The sequence below is a fragment of the Nelumbo nucifera genome, chromosome 3, assembly GCF_055504915.1.
Source record: "Nelumbo nucifera cultivar China Antique chromosome 3, China Antique-T2T, whole genome shotgun sequence".
Lineage (NCBI taxonomy): Eukaryota > Viridiplantae > Streptophyta > Magnoliopsida > Proteales > Nelumbonaceae > Nelumbo > Nelumbo nucifera.
Window position 1 is genome coordinate 90,644,641 of NC_142651.1, and position 24,680 is coordinate 90,669,320.

Consider the following 24,680-nt stretch of genomic DNA (forward strand, 5'->3'; position numbering starts at 1 on the left):
TTAGCACAGCCAATGTTTGAGGAGGATTTTTGGAGATGGAGAAGTTGAACGGGGAAGGGTGGAGCCCATGCTGTATGGCCGTCACTGCGACTAATTGGTTTAAGTCCCTGACCTAGAGTGCTTCCTTGTTGATCCTCGCCAAGTAATCTCTAAGGAACTCAGCCTTCTTCTGTCAGATCTACATGAGATTGATTGAAGTTTTCCAATGTTTCTGGCTAGCGGTAAACTGTGCCAGAAACTGGGTCTCCAGCTGATCCCATGACGCTATGGACCTCGGCGGCAGAGAGGAGTACCATGCCAAAGCTGGGCCTTGCAGTGTGGCTACAAGGGCTTTACACATTAATCCCTCCAAGGCGTTGTGCAACATCATTTGAGCTTTGAGTGCCGCAACATGGTCAAAAGGATCGGAGTTCCCGTCATACTTGTCAAATTGGGGGGCTCGCCATCCAGTAGAGGGTATCTCGTCCATGATGTCCTGGATGAAGGGCGGCTCCTTCGTGATATGCACGGTAGCCCGCGCAGGTTGGTCCATGGTGGGCGTCACACTCTTGTGGGTTTGAGTGTTCCAGCTCTTCCAAACGTTGCCAGAGCTCTTTGATCTCGGCATCTTTGTTGTTTGAGGTCGTAGTGTGTGTGGCGTTCTCCTTCTTAGGTTGCATAGGGTGATCCTTGACTGAGCTCAATTTTGCAACAGAAACCACGAAGGACGGCGTCATTTTGCCGAGCCTTTCTTGGGCAGGGATCCGGGCTGTCTGGCATGTCTGGCTATGGTAGTCCTACCCGCGGGAGCTGGCAGTAGAGCCAAGTCTTCGGGTCGTGTCACACCTCTCTTGCTCGGACCGCTCTCCCCTCATGTCCGACCGACGCACTTTGGGGTCCTTAGTCCGAGGATCATCCTTTGTGTGCATCGCGGCATGAGGGGGGACGGCCCGGTTAAGTGGCGCGGCAGACCCCAGTGCCTGCCTGAACTCGAAGATCTTGTCAACCTTCTCTTGCATGGCTCAAAATTGCGCTGGATCCACTACGGCCGAGGACTGCAGGGCTTCTTGATGCGAGGAGCCATGATGTTGGTTCTCCCGAGATAGGGAACAACCTACTGATCGTTCAGACTGGTTTTTAGGCATCTTAACCGGCTCTGAGGCTACGTGGTGAGAAATTTTCGGGAAGGCTTTTTGTATGTTTCCACAAACGGCGCCAATGTGATGCTGCTCAATCCAAGGTAGTGCATGAATTGAGGAGAGCAACCAGATAATCCTTGCTGATTGGGGCGGTGCTGAGCTTACAAGGATGATGTCACGCTATGTAACTTGCGATCAAGGGAAGTCAAAGGCCTAAGGAGTTATCCCCGGGTAATAACTCCGACGCTCAAGTCAATGAGAGGATGGTGAACGATCGGGCTAGGCAGCAGTATGGGTGTCAGAATTTAGAGATCCCTTACCTTGAGCATAGAGCACCTTTTTATAGCTGGGGGTTCGTCTCCTAGTCGGAGTAGGGTTCCAGGATAATCGGGATAGAGCTCTCCGCCGAGGTTATTGGGGTAGAGTCCTACTCCTCGGTGGAGTTGTCTTCCCACCCTTATCCGCTAGGCGGGCTTATCCGTGTGACGTGTAGTTGACATGGCTGGCGGGATTAGGCAGGGGACCGTGACAATAACATAGCTTGGCTGGGCTATGCCGACATGGCCGAGCTGTGATAGGCAGCCGTGGGTCTCTCTGAGCCAACTCAGCCATGACCCCAATAGTAATATAATGACCTTTGTGTCCATAAAGAAATTAATGTTAAAAAGGGCAAACTTGTCCTATTATGTTTTTATAATCTTTTACCCCAAGTGGAAAAGGTACTTACCAACCTAGAAAATGGATAAATTTTACCTAGGTAAATGAAGCTCTCTTTATCGTGGGGCCTAATAATTAATGCAAAAGAAATTAATGTTAAACAGGGGAAAGTTGGTCAATGGAAAAGAAATACCCATTGACCAACTTTCCCCCTCTTATCTACCGGTAAACGAACGGGGCCTTAGAGGTACTTTAAGAGATTTTCCCTAGAAGAAATTTAAGAGTACTCCGTGTTTATGCACCTCTCATTCACTATTAGAGGCTTTCTTAAGATTATGAACTGCACCAATTGCTAAAACAACTGAAGTGAGAGGGGTGAATTGTCTTGTGTGTGGTAGAAAGGTAGAATCAGCATTCACTTATCTTAAGCAAGTGAAAGGAAACAAATAGCTCCATGTCGTTTAGCTATCTTCCTGAAGACTTGGAACTGATCTTTTTATTGGGTTGAGTAGTAGGAACTAGAAAGTAGGAAGTAGGAAGAATGACTAACATATATAGTGTAACAAACTGGGGACCAATTCATACAATTAAACTTGATTTGTATGTAATTAAACACCTTGTTTCCTATTAAAGAAGATGTCATATTGTTTTATCATTGATTCGTTCACATTTGAGATATGTTGAGTTGTAGAAGAAAGAAGATAAAATAATAGAAAAAAGAATTGTACACTTGATACAACCAGCCATCTTACACTGACTTTATATACAAAGAATCAAATAATAATGGAAGGAAATGATATTGGGAAAGGAGAAACATAAGAGGAAACAACAAACTACTTATTATATCAAAAAACAAGAATAAACTACTCTCCTGTTCTAGAATTTCCTTTTTAGTAGTGAATGATCTCCCTATGGTAGGTGATCCATTAGCCTACTTAATGTTGCAGCAATTTCTATATAGAATGCACCATATATAAATTTTTGCCTTATTGATTGCTTACTCATGACATTTATTGAGTATTTAATTACTCGTGTTTACAGATTGCCTTAACAGATCTGGTCATTTAATGAGTAAAACTGTAAAATTGAAATCGAGTCCAACCGTCCAAGTACTAATCACATAACTTACATCAAACACTTGATCTGTTCAACAAAGTCTTCAAGGTTACTGAAAGAAGTGCCACCTTGGTTGCCGGCCTTCCAAGACATTTCTTTCAACTCCGAAGCCTTTACTTTTATACTTTCATCAGCAAGCAATTTCTTCACCTTACTCTTGATTTCGTCTCTTGATACTATGTTATTTTCGTCTACCTCCAAATCTAAACCAACCCTCCAAACGTCACAAATCAAGTGTTTGTTAAAGAACTGATCGGCAAACTGAGGCCAACATAGAAAGGGAACCCCCATGCTTAAACCATCCATTATCGAGTTCCAACCACAATGGCTTATGAAACAGGCAACAGAAGCGTGACCCAGAACCTTTTGTTGAGGAGCCCAACTCACTATCTTTCCACAATGAGCTACTCCATCCCTAAATTCATCTTGGTTTCTGTTAGACCCCTTCATGAAATCTGACCGAATAACCCATAAGAATGGCTCAGACGCAAGCTGGAGCCCAGCTGCTAGTTCATCAAATTGGCTCTGGCTGAATGTTGCAAAGCTTCCAAAGGCAACATAAATGACGGAGCGGGCAGGTTGCTGGTCTAGCCAGCTTATGCAGGTGGAATCCTCCTGCCAGAGGCTTCCGATTGTTCCCCCAGGTATGACGTCTGAAAGCAGTGGACCTACAGGAAGGCTGTTCGGAATCAAGTCACAGAACCATGGCTCCAGCTCGTAAAATGAGTTGCAAAGAATCCAGTCACAAAGTTTGGCAACATTTTTCGTATCCAATGCTGCTTTGAAAATGATACTTTGCATGGTTGGATCCTCTGTGCAATTCCACAACAAATCAGCTGTGCTAATGGCTGGCGCGTTTGGAGACAACTGAATCATCTCATTCTTCAAAGCAGTTCCTGTAAACAAAGTTACATTATTTTTCGATACTCCAAAAACTGGACTATTGTAGTGGACTAGCTAGAAGCATAAATCTTACCGCTTTCATTAATGATTCCAGCCTGAATAAGCTTAGGAATGTGAAGTAACAAGGCTAGAACTCCGACCGAGGTTGTGCTAAACACTGCTCGCTTGATTCCCATCTTCTCAGCAACTTCCATCGCCCACTTCAATGCTGCTGATGCGATGAAACAATTGATCTTGTTGTTGTTGTCTGATTCTTCATTGATCTTCCTAATCAAGTTCTCTAAATAACCCGGCATTACTTTTCTGGCAGCATCAATTTCTTTGGTGTCATCTCCGAATTTCGCCCCATCCGGGATAGAAGCCAGATGAATGAGGCTGTGCATGCTACCCTTATTGGGAAATGCAGCCATTATTCTTTCTTTCACTGATTCTTCAGTAACAAATGTAACCTTGATCCCACGAATAGCCAGGCTCTGAGACAACTCCATGAGGGGCGTGACATGGCCCTGTACTGAGGCTGGTATAACTAGCACATGTGCTTGCTTTGCCATATAGATGCATGTATCTGGAAGTGTACTCAGGAACCAATACAAAGATCCCGATCAATATTCGTGGATTCAAGAATGAAAAATCCTTACTCAACTGTGACTCTTATCCCATCTCTACTCTCTAATTGATTCTCATCTTTAACACAACAACCCAAAATTAAACTTATCTAAATTCCCTTCAATAAACTTATCCATCTACATACTCTGATATTTTACATTTATCTGTGTATCTTTTTTTTTATAAATCTAGATCTCATGCTACTGGGGTTTATGTTATTTCTCAGAAGGCTATATGGGTTTGGTGGAATAAGCCGGCTGTTTGGCTCGAGCCGTATGTAAACGTGTCTGTTTCTAATAGCTAATATATAGTTTATTTTACTCTAATACATATAAAAAATGGGCAACAATTAAACATCAAAACTAAACAAAAAATGTGTTTCACTGAAGAATTGAAAGCATAAGAAAATCTAAATATATTGTAGTAGGGACAGTTTTAATTTCTTGGGATTCTTACCAGTTGAAGCTAAAGCAGAGAAAAGTGGTTTCCCAATGAATGCCTTTCTACAATGCTCAGATAAATCAACCGAAACCTCTTTCTAATCTGATCCTGTCTATAATTAACTACTTGAGCGAATAAAGAGAAAAACCTTGCAAAGATGGTGCGAACACTGGTACATTAGTTTGGAAAGAGTGAAAGTACGAAAGAACCAAGATGAAAAGGGGGGAGAGAGAAAGAGAGATTTGTTATACAACTTGTAAGGGAGATATTCGAATGACTATGTATGTGTCGGGGCGTCACAGTGATCTCTCTTGCCAGGAATTACTGTCGAGAAATTGTTTGGATCTCTCCGTGGGAGTGATTTCAACTCATTCATTTTGTATGTGCAGATTTTTCTGAAATGGAAAACCAGACGTGCTTCGAGCGTCTAGTTGATCATTTAGTTTGTTACAACAAACTTGTACAAGTTGTAACAAACTAAGCGATCAAATAGACAGTTGCTCAATACCCATCGTCCTGTTTATCTTTGAAGCAGGACGGTGGTTTTATTTCGGTTGCTTTGCATCCGACATTGGATCAGTTAGTTTGTTGCAACAAATTTGTACAAGTTGTAACAAACTAACCGATCAAGTTGTAAATGGGACGGTGGCTCTGCTTCTGGGTAGGTTGCAGCGATGACGGAGAGGTGGAGGGAGAGAAAGAAAGAGGAAGAGAATAAAAGGAAGAAGAAGAGAGTTGGGGGGAGGGGGAGACTAGGGAAATGGGGTTACAGGTGTACTAGCCGAAAGGCACGTGCTATGTACCTATGCCTACATGAAGTAGCCATTGACATGACAGTATCTCCATTTTTTCTCCATTAATTTGAGGCACGATTCTGAATTTAGAAACAACAATCCAACACCACTCTAATTGCTGATAAAAGAGGAAGAAAACAATCCAATACCATTATGAATCGTAATTAGTGATGATTTTTGGATGAAGTAGGGGCAAAGTAATTACTGATCTTTTTCATACAAGTTTGTCAATTTGTTATATTTTATTCCGAAGTTTCAGTCGGTTTTTGAAATTTCTGTCTTTCCACAAAGTGAATACTTTTTGGCAATCGGCGTCTTCTAAATTTTGAGAGGGGTAAGTTGGTTAATAGGATTTTGATTCCCATTAATAAAAAATTTCATGTTTTTTTTTTTTTTCAGATTTATGTGGAGATCAAGGAAAGTTTATTTTCCTGGTGGGTAAATAATTTTTCCATCTTTGGAGAAAGTTGCCAACACTTCAAAGGGACAAAAATGTTCCTTATAATAATGGATTTTTATGGATAAAATGGTCATTACCTTATTTACATGGGAAATAAAAGAACATGTGTAAATGCACTTACTTGGATAAATCTTTCCTAAGAAACAATTACCTGGATAAATGCATTTTCCCGAGTAAGTAACTTACCAAATTTAAAACAAGGTCTAAAAACAACATTTTTATCCCCTATTTCAGATTTCTAACTCTTTCTATGGAAACACTTTATCTAGGAAAGAACTCTTTTTATTTTTTTAGAATCTCCTAGAACCATTGGAGCAACCATTGTATATAATGGATTCGAATCTCCAAGAACCATTCCAAAGTTAGGGCATCCATCAGATGAGCAATCCATCTCCAGGGTGTATTAATATGATTATTAATACAACTATACAAGAAATTACCACCTGACAATTGCCTATGCCACTTAATACATCATATTTAATATAGACAATATTTTATACGACACATAATATATGTTATAATTTATATAAGAATAAATATTATATATAATATGTTATTTGTCATTGGACATTGGGTTTGACCATAAAACATATGTATATATTTATGCATAAATAAAATATATCTATATGAATATATTGCAGACTGGGCCAAGCTAGAAATGATCACCCTTAATGACAACCGTAAACATATTCCAATACTTGAAAAATTAAAATTAGGATCATTTACTTAGACATCTTGTATAATTTCATGTGTTCGTATACTAAAACGTACCCTCTAATTTGCATTTACTAAAACACCCCTCATGGAATGCAATTTGCTATACTTAATGACCATTCATAACCCTTTGCATTTCCTTATAAAAATGGCAATGTGACCTCTTAATGACCATTCAGAACCCTCGTATACTTAAATGACCATTCAGAACCCTTGGATTTTTATTAATATATGGTTGGTTTTAGTAAATACACAAAACTGAAAAACATATGAGTTGTCTTAAGGCTATATTTGGTTTGGAGGAAAAGGTGAGGAGAGAAAAGGAAAGGTAGGGGTTTTTCTACCTTTCCTTTCCTTTCCCTACTTTTTTTCCTTTAAACCAAATGCAGCCTAAGTGAATGACCCTTAGAATTACATATGACCCAATGGGTCAAAACACTAATAGACCCTACACCCTAATAAGCTTGACCCTAACCTAACCATGTAGGGGTGAATCAAAGTCAAATTTACCATTTAACTTGACCCATTAACATCCCTACACGAGATTAGCCACTTTGCTCACTAGGGTTTCAATTTGGATTTTGGTCAAAACAACTAAACATAACTCAAAAATATAATACTTGAGCTGACTTAGATCGACTTGGCTCAAATAGATTGCATATGCATATGCATCACATAGGTCCCAACTAGTAAATAGTAGAAACACTATTAATTAACATGTTTTTGTTAAAAAATTAATTTCTTCAAATTTTTTATTATATTTACAAGAAAATGTTAAAAATTCACTAATTTTTTTCTATAAATTATGTAAAAATTTCACTACTACACGAATTCTCTCCTTTGTCTTATAGCTTCAATGTGGCGAACTAGTTTTGGATTAAGTTGTTTTCCCAACTTTGCTAATTTTCTAGGAAAAGAAGAAAGCAAGAGAAGAAATGAACTATGGGCCTAAAATTACTATGCACCAACAAGATGAAAAATATTAACAATTACTAGTTCGTATTGAATTGGACCAATTTGGTCTGATCACTTTAACCCAATTATGCAATTATGAAATAAAAGAGCAAATAATAGAAATTTTCTCTAAATAATTTTATTAACTAGAAAACATCAAAAAATAAGGGAAGATAAGAGAAAAATATTAACAATTTTGTTAATTAATAAAAAAATCATTAAAAAGGAATCTTTCTGAAAAAATTAGAAAATAACAAAAAACTAGTAAAATAAATATTAATAAACTGATAAAATGAGAGATATTTTCATTAAAAATGATCCAAATCTTTATTTGAATTTGGACTCTTTGAGTGGATAGGGATAATTCCTTATCTTATCAGTTGATCCAAACCCTAGAATCACCTCTTATTTAATTAATCTTATTAAGCTAGTTCGAATGGGCTTTAGGTCCATTAATCCTATATGCTCACTAGCCCTCTTAACCTACTGCCCAGTTGGCTATCCTTGTATGGCGTGGGACCCAAACATTGATCTACACATCAGCCACATGGGTTCAGCCCAACCTTTGTTACAAGGCCTAGCCGAATTCATTGTAGGATATAGTGAACTCCTGAGTTCATCACCATGGGCTCTCAATGGGCCCAACATTTAGACTAAATGGTCCTTGGGTCCAGTGACCTTATGAAAACCCAAGCATTGTGGGCAGATGCAAGATTAGCCCATCAGGTATTACCTTCAATGGTCTTACACTTAACCTCTCAACCCATAATGATCAAACACTGCCCCACAAGAGAAGACCTCTCCCTCGGCTACAAGGTACAGTGTTGCACTCTCTACTCACATGGATCCTGGGAATTAAAACCTTTTGCAAACATTTTGAAACCATAATATATATGTATATCTTTATATAAATATATTTTACAAAACAAATTTCAACGGTTGAAATCAACTGCCGGTAGTTTAGGTTTCCATCAGAGAGAGTGCATTCCCAATCATTCACTTTGTCCGACAAAGGGGCTGATCCTATCACTATGATCACCCACTCAGATGAATTCTCAGACTGTCCCAACATACCCAGGTTTTGACCCCCTCTAAGGATCTCACTGATTGGCATATCAAAGATAGCCCAATCCAACACCTAGTGCAGTATCATAATCGAGTCTAGGGGTTAGGTGTAACATTCCAGTTTTGCCCATCTATCTCCAAGGTCTAGGGCAATACTAGAATTTTGGTCCGGTTCAGGATTTCAAGAAAACCCACACTGAATGTACCTCAGGTTTCACCCGGACAGTTGAGACAAGCCACCCCAACCAACTTGGCAGCACATCAGTGTCAGCTTTGGCTGGATAAATCTCCCCAGATCTATCCAACGGCTATGAAGATTCTAAACTAACACGAGTCTCATTAAGTGTCCAGTTTAAGGGTATTACATAGAAACACACCACAATGACATGAGTCAATTATGTACTTTATTCATTTACAATAAATGCCAAAAAGGTACATCAATCTGATTAGAGCTAAAGGTCATAACTGTCTAACAGCTTCCACTTGCACTTAGGTCGAAACGGGTACAAGCCAGAATCTCACACTTTCCACGTGTTTCTCAAACACTTTATGTGTCAGTGGCTTAGTCTATCATTATGTATCAGCCCATAATGATCAAACACTGCCCGCCGACAAGAGAGGACCTCTCCCTCGGCTGTAAGGTACAATGCTGCACTCTCTAGTCACATGGATCCCGGGAATTAAATCCTTTTGCAAACATTTTGAAACCATAATATATATGTATATCTTTATATAAATATATTTTGCAAAACAAATTTCAACGGTTGAAATCAACTGCCGGTAGTTTAGGTTTCCATCCGAGAGAGTGCATCCCCAATCATTCACTTTGTCCAACAAAGGGGCTGATCCTATCACTATGATCACCCACTCAGATGACTTCTCGAACTATCCCAACATACCCAAGTTTTGATCCCCTCTAAGGATCTCACTGATTGGCATATCAAAGATAGCCCAATCTGACACCTAGTGCAGTATCATAATCGAGTGTAGGGGTTATGTGTAACATTCTAGTTTTGCCCATCTATGTCCAAGGTCTAGGGCAATAATGGAATTTTGGTCCGGTTTAGGGTTTCAAGGAAACCCACACTGCGTGTACCTCAGGTCTCACCCTAAAAGCTGAGACAAGCCACCCCAATCAACTTGGCGGCATATCAATGTCAGCCTTGGCAGGATAAATCTCCCTAGATCTATCCAACGACTGTGAAGATTCTAAACTAACACGAGTCTCACAATGACATGAATCAATTATGTACTTTATTGATTTACAATAAATGTCAAAATGGTACATCAATCTTATTGGAGCTAAAGGGCATAACTGTCTAACATTAGGGTGGGTTGGGTCCAAGGTACCCATTAGGGTTAGGATTGGTTGGGCCGCACAGGTCAAGATGGGTTGGGTCAATTTAGACTGATTGGATGGACCAACAAGACATATTGGATTGGTCCAATCCAGAAGAGAATATTTATTAGATTGGATTGGACTTGGTTTGTGTGTAACAAATTCATATTGGATTTAGTTGGATTAATTCAATATCTGGTCCATTGATATAAGATAAGAATATATGTGTCAATGGACCGGGTTTGTGTTGAAACCAATCTAAATCAAAATGGATATGAACAGATTGGATGGTCTAGACATTGAATTGGACTGATCCAAATTGGTCCAAAACATTCATTGGATTTGATTGGACTTGGTCCATTTATAATGGACTCACATTGGGCTGGATCGGTTGGACCAAATGAAGTCGAGTTGACACCCCTAAGTCAAAGTCAACTCTATCTATAATCGCCAAATCTCAAAAATTAGAAGTTGCAATGATTCAAACTCGTGCCTCTTACCATAGTCACATCTCATTAGACTTCCAAACCACCATGCTACAATTCATTTTGAGATTAAAAGTGAAATAAAATAGATTTTGTTAACTTTCGTGTTCACATGCAATTTTATACAAAAGCACTTTTACAAAAGCAATTTCATGAAAATGACATTTACAAAGCACTTTTACAAAAGTACTTTTATACGAAAGTACTTTTACAAAAGTACTTTTACACAAAAACACTTTTACAAAATTACTTTTATGGAAGTACTTTTAGAAAAGCACTTTTACAGGAATGTACTTTATGAAAGTACATTTCCAGAAAAACCTTTATGAAAGCATAAAAGTACTTTTATAAAAGTACTTTATGAAAGCACTTTTACATAAGTACTTTTACACGAAAGCACTTTTATTAAAGTACTTTTATGACACTTTTATGAAAGCATAAAATCACTTTTATAAAAGTACTTTTACAAGCACTTTTACACAAAAGCACTTTTATAAAAGTACTTTTACGAAAGCACTTTTATGAAAGCATAAAAGCACTTTTATAAAAGTTCTTTTATGAAAAGTCCTTTTATGAAAGCATTTTTATAGAAGTACTTTTGTAGAAGTACTTTCATAAAAGTACTTTTATAATCATTTTTTGCATTTTCTGCAATTTTTTTTGTTATTTTTTGCATTTTCTGTATTTTTTGGTATTTTCTGCATTTTTTGGTATTTTTCTACTTTTTCTAAAATTTTCTGGTATTTTTCTACACTTTTACAATTTTTAGTGATTTTCTGCTTAATTTTTGCATTTTTTTTTGGTTTTTTTCATGCATTTCTTAGAATTTTCTAGTATCTTTTGCATATTTTCTGATTTTTTCTACAAAAGTTTTGAATTTTCTGTAATTTTTTAGTTTTTTTTGTATTTTTCTTTTTTTGGTATTTTTTGTATTTTTTTACAATTTTTTGGTATTTTTTTTGCATTTTCTGCATTTATCTACAATTTTTGAATTTATGGGTATATGGGTTGACCTGACTCATTTTTGTCACGTGGCAATCTTGGGAGAGATTATTCTCTCAAAATTTATTATTTTGGGTATATGAGCCGTCCCGACCCATTTTTGTTTTTATAAGTGAGGGTAGGTGGGTTAGTATGGGTGAGGGTGGTTAATGGTCAATATGGATGGGTCAAGTGGGTCAATATGGGGTGGGTCAGGATGCGTTAGGGTTAGAGTGGGTTATGACCCTTTAACAAGGATTGATGATGAGTCATGGTGGATTAGTGGGTCAATATGGGTGGGTTGGTATTCAACCCTTACCCAACCCAACCCAACCCAACCCCCTCATTTGCCACCCCTAAATCATTGTGATAGAATCAACAACTTTGTAAGACAGAAAATATCACAATATACACCCTCTTTGATGGAAATCTCAAGCTGTCAATAATGGATTTTAAATTGTTTTGAGATCGATTTTGTAAAATGTGCTTATACTTATAAATAGCTTGTTTTGAATGGAGAGTGTGGCACTATGTATAATCAAGGAATATTATTGGTTGAGAAATTAACTACAAATGTTTTGTTTGGCCAATAACCTAATGGACATTTCTTGGTTATAACATAATGATGAAGGATGATTTGACCCGATCTATGAAACGGCAACACGTGGACACTAACTCGACGTAGGTGACAGCTCAGCATTGCGGTCCAGTACGGCTAAGTAACGGGCCCATAAAGCAGCTCGCTATATCGTAGCACGCAAAAGGAGGAGCTCGCCACGACGAGAGCTCCGGGTTCCCCGAACTACCTCCAAAGGAATATTCCGAGGCAACCTTAGCTCGCAAGGTAGGAAAACCAGCTTGCCCGAGCTCTCAAGCAGACAAGTCATCCCGAGGACCAATTCTACTAAGGGCACTCCTAAAGTACTCTGAGCTCGCTGAAGAGTAGCTCGCGAATGAGCCGCACGAGCATTCCTCAAGAAGCTTCTATCCAACAAGTCGTACCAATCAGACTGCGCCAAGTCCCTTACTGACGGCGCAGTCCCTGTCCTTTTGGTAGTCTACACCCACGTCTCTCAGCAGGCGGAGGCGTGCCTGTCACTTTGGGAACGTGTCACTTACCTGGGCAAGGAGCACGTCACAACGGCAACCTGCACAGCCCTGGCAGGCAATGGTTGTGGCAGGGGCCCAGTGGCGGTTATGCTCGATCTCACAAAAGAGCCTCTATAAAAGCCCTCAGGGCAGAGGAGAAAATTCTTCCGAAAAAACCTCTACTCACTCGAATATAGTGATAAGCGTGACCTCCACTCTTAGCCTTCGTTTTCTCTTTACTTCCCAGACACGATACTAACTTAAGCATCGAAGTATTCCCACCGGGAAAACCCCCGAGAATCCTTCCTTTCATCTTCTCAAGTGCCGCTTGTTGCCAACAAGGAGCCAGTCAACAGTCAGCTAGGAGTGTCCGGATCGCGCTACATCACATAATATTATGCCAAATTTGGTTCCAATATGTGGTGGGACGATTCACTAGTTTGACCTAGTGAATTTTGCCCATGTGCACTTTAATATATGCATTGAACCCTTTTGATTTAAATTGAGATCTATGTGGGTCCAATGCCACACTTTGCCCATGGAGATCAGCTTACATCAGGGCAAATCTGTGCCCACACCATTCTAACAGCCTTTCCCAATTTTGTGCCGCCTAAAAAAACTACATCTTACAATTATCACTTAAGTCATTAATTAAATAAAAATAAATGAAAATGATTAAAATAATATCATATTATAGAAAATATTATAAGATAGTAAAGAAAGATAAAATATTGTGAATTGGTACCATAAAACAATAAACAAATAATAAAAATTACTAATAAATAGTATTTAAAAGAGTAATAAGCAAGATTAATATTATGAAAATAATAAATTAATAAAATAATAGTAATAAAAAATTAGAAAGTGTAAAAAAGATCATATAATATTATTGAAAATAATATAAATAAGTATTAAACATAATAATATAAATAAAAATCGGCATTATCGAAAATGATGTAAAATATAAAATTGCCTTTATTATTTAAAAAGCATAAAATATCAAAATGATTCTGAACCAATAAATAAAATTTAAATATATCACTAAGGATAATTAAAATATTATAACTATTTTAAACATCACAAAATAAATAAATAATATTAAAAATGTAAAATCAATGAATGAAAATGAAAACAAATTAAAAAAATAATATAAATTAATAAATAATATAACTAAAAATAAAAAAAAATGATGTTAAAGTGAAAAAAAGTAATATTATAAATTATATTAATTAAATAAATATTATAATATTTTATAAAATATGACAAATTCATCTTAATTTTTTATAGGAAATATTTGAATTATGGAGAAAGAAAAAACAAAGAAAAAAATCAAAATGGGATTAAATTTTTTGTTGGCAATTGAAAAGATGAAAAATAGGATTTGGGGGAAGCAATCATTTTTTATTAATTTTTAGTAGTGGAATACTTATGATAAGAGAGAATTCTCTCAATAATCTTTTTGTTTCCATTTTTTATAGGGGCACACCCTCTCTACTTCACAAGTGGTAGCGATAAGAGCACTGGTGTTGCTGCTCCACCAGCAAGGATGTGACAAGGAATAATTTTCTCTTCCTTTGAAAAATTTCTCTCAAAAATCTTTGTTTTCATTTTTACAAGCGGGGACCCGTGCAATGCACAGGAAAATCTAAAATATTTAATAATTTTATTTACTATTAATTAATATTAAATTAATAATCAAAGTTTGTTGTTAATTAACTACAAGTATTCAAAGTTATTGTTAATATCTAAAATTTTAATAATTGTATTTTCATTTAATGTCAATTTATCAAAAATAGTTAGTTTTGTTAATAATCTATAGTAATTTTAATAATTGTTATTTTTATTACTTTTAAATGATTTTTATTTTATATGATTTTTTATGTATACAATTGTTTATATATACAATTAGACCTATTTGTGGACCATGTAGATCCACGGCTCGTCCCAGTCTGGCCTGTTATTTTTCAAGCTTGGACAAAATTTTAGGCTCATGGGCTTGAGCTCAGGCTTTCCCAAACAACCCCATCTCGATATTATTACATATATAAAAAAGTACGTATGTTATATATAATAAATAATATATATATATACATGCTTCTTAAATTATTAATAAATACCAATTTACTATTAGGAAATATAAATTAGTTTACTAATTTATTAAATTATTACTAAATTAATATAATATCAGTATATAAAAGTATATAGAAAATAAGACATTTTGTGTACAAACCGGGTTTCGGGCTCGGGTTTGAGCTTCGTGCTTTATATAACGGCTAGGCTCAGTCTTAAGATCTAGGTCTGATGGTCGGGTTGGGCTCGAGCTCAAGCTTGCACATTTTCTATTAATAAAGAGGCATGTGTTAATTATAAAACTATGACTTTTTACAAATTAAAATTTTTACTTAATTCTAGTCTAGTATAAAAAATATATTACATTTTTATATATATATTAATATAAAATTTGTTATTTAAATATTATATAATAAAATTTACTATATGTGCATATAACTTCCAAGTTGAGCTTATTAGGGGTTGTTTAGCTTGGGCCCTATCCGCTAAAGCCATCATTGGACTCCAAAAGTTTGATACCCAATTAGACTTCAGATCTAATTATCCCTGATAATGTGTGGGCATGGTACATATCTCAGCTACACCTAACTCCAAAGAAATAGTTGCTTGAGCCTGAAAGTTTATAGATCTAATTGGGTTAGGTTAATTTATAAATGATTTGTTACTTTTAATTATAAATTATTAAAATATTGTTAGCTATTAAAATAATGTAATTATTAAATTATTATATTTTTATTTAATATACAGTAATTTTGGGAAATTATTTTCAAAAATATTGCTAATTTCTTGGCTAAAACTAATTAAATGTAATTTTTTGGTAATTAAATATAACTTATTGATAATTAAATGTAATTTTCTACTATTTATAGCTTAAATTATAATTACTGTTAATATCAGTTTAAAAATAATTATTGTTAATTATTTTACTATTAATAATTAAACTACATTATTTTTTTCATTATTATTCAGTATTGTTGTAATAAAATACAATTAATTAATTTTAGTATTTTAATTAAGGTTTAGTTTTTTCAGAATTTTTGGTTTTTTAATTAACTTTTGGTGTTTTTTCATTATTATTCAGTAATTTTTGCATATGAGTATTTTTCAATAATTTTCAGTATTTTCTTCATTTATTTTTTCATATTAGTCACTATATCTAAAAAATGCCATAGTCAATAAAAAAAACAGATAATTATCAATATTTTGAATAATTTCTGTCTTGGGTATTTTTTTGATAATTTTTTTTATTTTTAATAATAAAATACTGTTAATTATACTTTTAATTATTTTCAGTAAATACCCTTATTAATGTAAAATATTGTTTATTTTCAATATTTTTTAATTATTTATAGTATTTTAATTTTGTTTCAGTTTTTCAGAATTTTTTAGATTTTTATTTAATTATTGCTATCTTAAAACTATCAATTAATATTTTTATATTTCAATACCTTATTTTTATTAGAGTTTATTAAGTTGGATTTTTAAGTGGAATTGACACACATTTTTAATATTTACTAAGTTTTATTAATATTTTTTTAGCGAAAGTTTAGTAGATTTTTAAATTAATAATTTTTCGATTGTTTAACCTCAACCTATTTATATTATTTGATTTATATCATGGTTCCGTTTTACCCCAGAACCGTTATTTCGCCAAAAACCGTTGATTTGGTCAGCAAACCAGTGACCCGTGCAGTCAAACCATTTGAACCGTCCAATAGTTTTGGCCCTTTTTATTTTTTTGTCAGAATGGGCCATTCATTCGGTATGAATGGTTGAACCGTTGGACCCGAGAACCGGACCTCTAATTGGTTTGTTGTCCGATTCGGTTTTAAAAACCTTGATTTATATTATTACTATTCTCTCTCTCTCTCTCTCTATCCCTCTCTTTTAAATGTAATAATAACATGCATTAAAATAAGAGTTCTTTGAAAACCCAAAGGTCATTCTCTCTCTTAAATGTAATAATAACATGCACTAAAATAAGAGGCCTTGGAAAATCCAAAGGTCTTTCTCTAATAGTGTGCATCTTTATTAATCTAATCAAGATAAGCAATGATTATTGTTTTATATTTTTAAGACAAAAGAAAATAAGTAAAAAATGCAAAAAATGGAGAAAATAGATAATTAGCTTCTTTTAAAGGAGAGACATGCTGACATGGACCATCCAATTTTAATATATATATATATGTGTGTGTGTGTATGTATAGATATATAGGTCACACCCTCTCTGCTTCCAAATTGGCAAAGAGAAGAGCAATGGTGGTCTTTATTTCTTTGTCCAGGATGAGACAAAGAGCATTTATTCTTCTCTAAATTTTTTCTCTCAAAGTTCTTTTTGTTTCCATTTTTTCCTTCTCCTCCAACAGGGATGGAACAAGGAATAGCCGGTGATCCTAGTTTGTCAACACCTTTATTCAAACTCACAAATGACATTCTAGGTTTGAATCTAGTGCATCAACTACTCTGTTCATGCGAGAGATAAGGGAGGAGGAAGAAGAAGAAGAAGAAGAAAGAGGGAGGAAGAGAGAGAGAGAGAGAGGGGCATGGATGCAATTGACATTTTGTCCACTACCTTCAAATGCACTCGGAGGTAGCTTGGGCCTTAAATGATTCGAAGGTACTTTCAGTGTTCATAGGAGAAATTCAGAGATGCAATGAACAACCTCTAACCTCCAAAAAAGCAATATTTTTGGTGTTCATAGGTCAATTTAGTGCTACCAAATGCCACCTAGGTTAAGTAATCAAGGCAAACTTTCATGCAAAAGAAATCCTAGTTTGACCTAAGGGAAAAGGAGGCTCTAGTTTGACAAACTTTTAGCCTTTTGAAAACATATAAGTGGTACCCCATTGTTGAATTTAGTCTACTCTTTGGAGTGCAACTTTTAGCATCGATTGATCTCTCAAACTTCAGCAAGCTCGACCTCTAAGCTTGGGTTGCACCATCTTTGGCTTTGAGGATTTTTGGACCTGATTCTTTGAGCATGCCTATTGTAGACATCCCATTTTTGCTCCCTTCAACCTTTCTGCAACACTTTGAGCTTCAAACATGCTCCAACTCACCTCTCCACTGATCAGGGAGCATTTTTGAAATTTTACAAAAGTCTGGACTTCTAGGATCCAATACCATAGGTACATACTAATGACACCAAGATTATCCAAATCTAACAATGTTTACCCCTTTATCTTAAGACCTAAAGTTGGAACCAATTCTAATCATCCAATTGAGATTATTTCATTCCTAAACCTTATCCCACACCAAGCCAAAAAATCCAACATCATAAGTACATAAATCCTAACATTCCAAATCCAAAGATCACTCAATTTAACACCATTTACCCCTTCATCTTGTGTCATCATTGGAATCACCTTCGATTGGGCACTAGTGGATCTTAGGGCTAGTATAAATCTGCTTCCATCCATTTATGATAGGTTTAGGATCGGCGAGTTAAAATCAACCCCAATAATTTTGCAACTCGCTGATTGGTCAGTCAACACACCTCGAAGTGTTATTCATGGTCAGGGTAGAGGGTTGTCACTTCCCATTGGATTTTATCCTAAACATGACCCTAACCGAGGAACTGAACCACATCCCAATTTGAACCCTGTCTGTCGGAAGATGAAAGTGAGTTGGGGAGTATAGATGGGAACAATGCGTGAATGTGTCTCGCTGAAGACGTTAAACTTAGCGCTGGTTGAGAGGTAACTCAACATAGTTTTCAGTTGATTTTTGTCTGTAGTGTTAGAATTGTGTTTCTTTTCTTGATTCGAGACCAGGTGGCAAACCTTGAACCCCTCATGAAAACCCTACTCATTGATCCCTTTGGCTCAAATCTTCTTTGCATTATTTTAGTCATGTCATTAGGGACAATGACATTTAAGTTGGGGGGTGAGGAAAGAGAGAGAGAGAGGGAGAGAGAAAATTGAAAAATAAAATTGAGAAGCTAAGCCTTTAAATATGTAGAATTAAAAGTTCATTGAAAATTTAAAAATTTTTCCATTAAAAGAGATTCCCAAACAGAAAAAGTTGAGAAAACTGATAAAAGAATATTGGATTTTGTAAAAATTGGTAGCAAGTGATAGGAGTCAAAATTGGTCTTGTTTGAATATTGTTGAAACCGTTTAGAAATTGGAAAATACTCCCAAGTTTTCCCCTGCCAAGATAAGGAGAGAAAGATTGAGAAACTAGACAAAAATTCTTCAAAATTGTTAGAAATAGTGGACTACCCTGAACAATGTTTGCAAAATAAAGGAAAAAAGAGAAAAAAAAGAATAAAAGGTCAATGGACACCCTAGTTTTAGTAATCGGGTCTCTTCACCTAACTCAAGTGTCGAGATTCACATCACGGAAAAGGGAATGCCAAACACACTTATCTAACACTTAGTAACCGGGTCTCTTCACCTAAGGCAAGTGTTGGGATTTGTGTAAAACGGTGAAAGGTAACAATAAAAAAAGTTCAGGGGTAGAAATTTGCTGTCAGAAATAATAAGAAGAATACCTATTTGATTTTAAAATCAATCTCATTTTATCAAGATAGTCAGCAAATGAAAGGGTAAATAAGGTTTTTAATCCATGTTTTAGTAATATTCAAAATAAGATAGTTTTACCCCTAAGGCCCAATACCGATCTATACAGAGTTTGAGAATGCTGGAATCAAGATGCTTGATTAATTCTATTAGGGATGACCTTGTAATAGGAAAGATCTATATACTTAGTGTAATTTTAAGGCTACACTGCTAAGGGACTAGCAATGTTTAAGTTGGGGGGTGTGATAATCCTACATTTTGATGCCTTAAGGGAATCAATTCAGGAGTATTTCCGTCCTTAGATTAGTCAAATGGTACCATTTTCCCAGTTAAAATCAATTATGTGACCTCTGAGGGTCTCTGTGCAAATTTTGTAGAAAACTGGGAAGTTTACTAGGCTGAAGTGCAGTTTTTGGGAAGCTGATGTGGAGACCAGCTGAGAGAATGGGTGTTTTTGTAAAGAACTGAGAACAAGAGGATGCCTCCTATCTGCTTAACTCAGTTGGCACCCATCCTATTGTATTACCATGCTCCCCTCTCCTTAGCAAACCTTGTGAGCCTTTTTAACTTAATTTTTTCACTCTTAGCAAATTGTAGCCACCCCTAAATGTTTAATCTCCACCCTCCACCTCTTTTAATCTCAACCACTCATTTTAGGTCTCTCCTTTATAGCTTTTAAACCCTAGGGTGCCACCTATTCTACTAATTCTCACAATTCAGCCCCTCACCTCCAAATCTTAGTCACTCCCTCCATCTTATATCCCAACCATTCAATCTAGGGCACCACCTATTCTTTTAATCTTAACCCTTCAACCCTAGATGTTCTAATCTACACCCTCCATTTTTAGGCACCCAAATCTCAGCCCTACATAATATTGGGCGCCCTCTCCTTCTATTTTCAGCCATAGAATCACCTCAAAACCATCCTAACCATCCATTAGAAATCCTAGGGCGTCCCTAACTTTGCTAAATCCCAGTTGCCGCCCCCCATCTTTCTCCCTATTTACAGTTGTGTCCACCCTTCTCTATAAAATGGTCCTAGGGGCCCTGTAGAAGGGGTTGGTCAATTCACCCAATTGACAAGGCTAAGGTTTCTTGAAGAGTTCAAGGGTTGTAGAAGGGGAGGACGCCCAAATCTTGTTAGGAGAGGTTCCTGCAAGCTGTTCAACCATTCTGCAACTACCGCCACTAGATTTGATCAGCCATTCTTTCTTTTTCTTTATTTTTTTTTGTTATTTTTATTTCTATAATCTTTTAGTTTTAATTCTTGTTCGTTTCTCTGTTTTACAGATCTGAATTTGTTAGGTTCAAGGCTAAGATATCTCAAGGGGTTCGAGGGTTATAGAAAGGATGGACGCTCGGTTCTTGTCAGGAGGGTTCCTGCAAGCTGTCTGGCTGATCTGTAACTACCGCCATCGGATCCTGATTCTAGATCATTTATTTATTTATTTCTTTCATTTCCTTTGTTGATTCCCATATTTTATTAAATTCTGATTTTTATTTATAGTCTTGTTTAAATTTGAAACATTTAATTTCAGCAATAATAGATTTTATTTTCGTATTTTCTGCCATTCCTAATGGAATTCTCTTGTCTGGATCTAAGTATATATTAATTTCTCACTTGCTTCATTGTGGATACATCTCGTTCTCACCCATTTACTGTGTTCGTATTTATTTGAGAATTAGAAATTTTTTATAAATATTAAATTGGTGTTCCGAAGTGATTAACGACACGCTCCACACGATGGACCACAGGCTCCACGTGGATGCATATGAACAACCTACAACCTACATTCAACTTTCCTACCACAATGAACCAGCGATGGACCACAGGCCTGCGATGAACCCACAACATGCATCACGGAATTGCGATAAACCCGTGGTTCATCGCGCGCTCTCAACGAGCCCACTCGCAACCCGAGCCAAGGCAAACTCGGGTGAGACCCGCACATGCTCAGACCTGGGATAAACCTATGGCCTGTTAAGGAACACGACAAGACACCATGTAGGACTAACAAGATGTCACCCGCCAAGCGGTGACGTCACTAGCGCCATGTCAATTAAGTATGACACACAAGAGGCAGTAGCACACATGAGTAATGAGGGCTCCTGAGAAAAATGAAAGCCAATCCTCAGGAAGATCCTCACGAGACAGGTGGTGAATAGTGGTGCACATAATGATTGACAACAAACCCAATATTCCCTTTCCCGATAGGAGACAAGCACCTTTATCTCCTACCTTTTTGAGTGCTAAATATGTTGTTTTATGTCTTGCCGACCTATAAGGGCATAGTTGTCTTTGTACTATTCTATTATTTTTAGTATAAATAATAAGTGAAGGGGGCGACCAGATTATTGCTCTCTTTTCTTTTCAACTTCTCTTCTTCTCTTCTTCTCCTTCTCTCTCCCTTCTCTCTTCAAGAAACTAATTTTCTTTCATATTTTTTAATTTAGCAGATTTCTACTTGGTACCAGAGCATCAGCTAGGGTTTCTTGAAGAATTCTTATGCAGCCCTAGATCAGCCAACTGCATGAATTAGTAAAGGGCTAATTGATCTACTATAGATTGCTCAGTTCTTGGATTTTTTTGGTAGGATCTAGTCATCAGGAAGGTGATCTAATGTTCGGTATCAAAATCAAGAAGAATTAGAGTACAGGGAAGAGTCCTAGAAAAATTGGACACTTTGTTTTTGATCTGATCCTTGGCGTCCAGGTATTGTTAGTTTTCTTTTGATTTTCTGAAGAGGGTGGTTTGGTTTCTGGAATTTTTTGAGCCTCCTGGAGTGATCAATTCACTCTTCTCTCTATTGGAAGGCGTGGGGAGGAGAGAGATTTCTCTCCAACTAGGGTTTTCTTCTTTCGAAAGGGTTGGTTTCTGTGTGTGTGATGGAGTGACTGAAACCTACTCTCAGAAGCAAAATAAAGCTAGAGCCTATCAGTTAAGAAATCAAGTGATAAGTATGAAACAGGGAGAAAAACCTCTTGCTGTGTATTTCACCATGATGAAAACCCTATGGCAAGAAATAGACCACTTAGAAATTATGGTATGGTAAAGTGTAAATGATGCAACAACTTATCATAGACTAGTAGAGAGGAATTGGGTTTTGAGTTCTTAGCAGGGCTAAACCCTAGATTTGACATTTCTAGGCAGCATAATCTTTCTAGGAAGGGTGTGACACTCTCTCAGGCCTATGCCTTTGTCTCTGGAGAGGAGAGTAAGAAGAATGTAATGTTGAGACGACCTAGAATTGGCTAGTCGACTATGGTTGGTACAATAAAACCTAAGCCGAATGGAAATAGGGGGAGTAGTGACACTAAAAGGGAAGATAAGAAGGACTTGGTGTGTGATTATTGCAAGAAGCCTAAACATACTAGGGACACTTGTTGGAAACTTCATCCAAATCTTATGCCTGCTCAGATAAGGAACAAGAAGGGAAATGAAAATGTAGCCATTACAAGAGACTCTTCGGCCCTCTTTCCCAAATTGATTGGGAATCCATTATAGTAGCAGTAGTGAGAACAAAATTGGAAAGGTTTGGACAGCTTACGAGTAAGAAAGATTCACCTATCTCTAGCCTTCCAGATGGATAGCAGAATGCAAGAGCCAACTACACTTCCTTTTCACATACAGGTAGTTCATATGCAACTGCAAATCTTGCATCCACTTCAGGTAAGGAGGGACCTCCCTGGATTGTAGACTTAGGAGAATCTGAACACATGACTAATGCCCCTACCCTTTTCAGTTTCTATCAGTTATGCTCTGGTGTCTCTACAGCAGATGGATCACATATGCCCATTACTGGGAAGGGGACAATTAGATTGACCAATGATATAACTCTGTCTTCTGTTTTGCATGTCCCTAGACTTCATACTAACCTACTGTCTATTAGTTCTTTGACAAAAAATTTGAATTGTTCCATCACCTTTCTTCCTGGTAATTGTGTTTTCTAGGATCTAGAGTCAAAGAAGATGATTGGGAGTGGTCATGAGGTGAATGGAGTCTACCTTCTGGATGAAATTCTGAAATATCAGGGCCATCATGTTAGCAGCAGTAGTACTAGTGGGAGAGTTGTCAGTTAGGAAAGCATTGAAAAGAGTCTTTTAAACTTAGTAATAAAAGAAGTACTTTTGCTTTTAATATTGTTCACACTGATGTATGGAGGCCATATCATATCCCTTCCATGGGAGGATTCCGTTATTTTCTCTTGTTTGTGGATGATTATACATGATATTTTTGGATATATTTGATGAGATCACGTGATGAGGTTGCTAACTTAGTACGACAGTTCCACCAAATGGTTCTCACACAATTTGAAGTGAGAACTATGGCTTTTAGATCAGATAATGCCAGAGAGTACTTTGAGAAGGACCTGACCACGTATCTCTTAGAACAGGGTGTAGTTCATCAGAGTAGTTGTGCATATACACCACAACAGAATGGAGTTGTTGAGAGGAAAAATAGACACATTGAGGAGGTGGAGTGGTGGAAAGAAGTGTACTTCAGTTCCTATGCAGTTCTGGGGTGATGTAGTTCTTATAGCCATGCATTTGATTAACCATGTTCCTTCACGGACTTTGGGGTTTAAGGTACCATTTAGTCTTCTTTTTTCCAAATGGGGAGATATTTCATATACCTCTAAGGGTTTTTGGCTGTGTTTCCTTTGTTCACATTCTTATCCCTCATCGCAAGAAATTGGATCCTAAGGCCGATAAATGTGTTTTTCTTAGGTATGCTTAGAACCAAAACGTCGGGCAGCCTCACAGAATTACCAGCGTTGACAGATGATGGTTGATTCCACACATCCTCAACCCACACCACTCTCTATCAGTCTTTCTAAAACTCCAAATTCGGCATATACAGTTCCAGGTATTCCTCTTGAGCCTGAGCCTATTATGTTTTTTGATGATAATGTTCATGTCCCTAACACCATTGTTGTAGCTGATCCCACTGACCTAGATCTTCCCATTGCACTTCGTAAGGGGAAGAGAAAGTGTACAACCCATTGCATATCACACCATCTTTCCTAAAGTGCCTTACCACCCTCCTACCGTGCTTTTCTTTCTTCCTTGGATTCTGTGTCTATACCCAAGAATGTTACTGAGGCTCTCTCCAAACCTAAGTGGAAAATAGCCATGCAAGATGAAATGGATGCTTTGGTCAAAAACCAAACTTGGAAAATAGTTGATCTCCCCCAAACAAGGAGATAGTCGGATGTAGATGGGTATTCACAGTGAAGTATAAGGCCGATGGCAAGATAGAGAGGTACAAGGCAAGGTTGGTAGCAAAAGGGTATACTCAGACCTATGGTGTTGATTATCTAGAAACCTTTGCACCAGTAGCTAAGGTGAGTTCAATTCGTATCC

General features: G+C 36.8%; 1 protein-coding gene across 1 annotated transcript; it reads right to left on the reverse strand.

The window, feature by feature from the left end:
- Positions 1–2,608: 2,608 nt before the first annotated feature.
- Positions 2,609–5,464, reverse strand: LOC104609022 (UDP-glycosyltransferase 83A1-like). The gene is made up of 3 exons (XM_010275207.2): positions 4,857–5,464; positions 3,868–4,359; positions 2,609–3,787 (listed from the first exon to the last, which is right to left on the reverse strand). Exons 2-3 carry the CDS (start codon positions 4,343–4,345, stop codon positions 2,901–2,903), a joined length of 1,365 nt encoding a protein of 454 aa, XP_010273509.1. The 5' UTR covers positions 4,346–4,359; positions 4,857–5,464; the 3' UTR covers positions 2,609–2,900.
- Between the last annotated feature and the right edge of the window lie 19,216 nt (positions 5,465–24,680).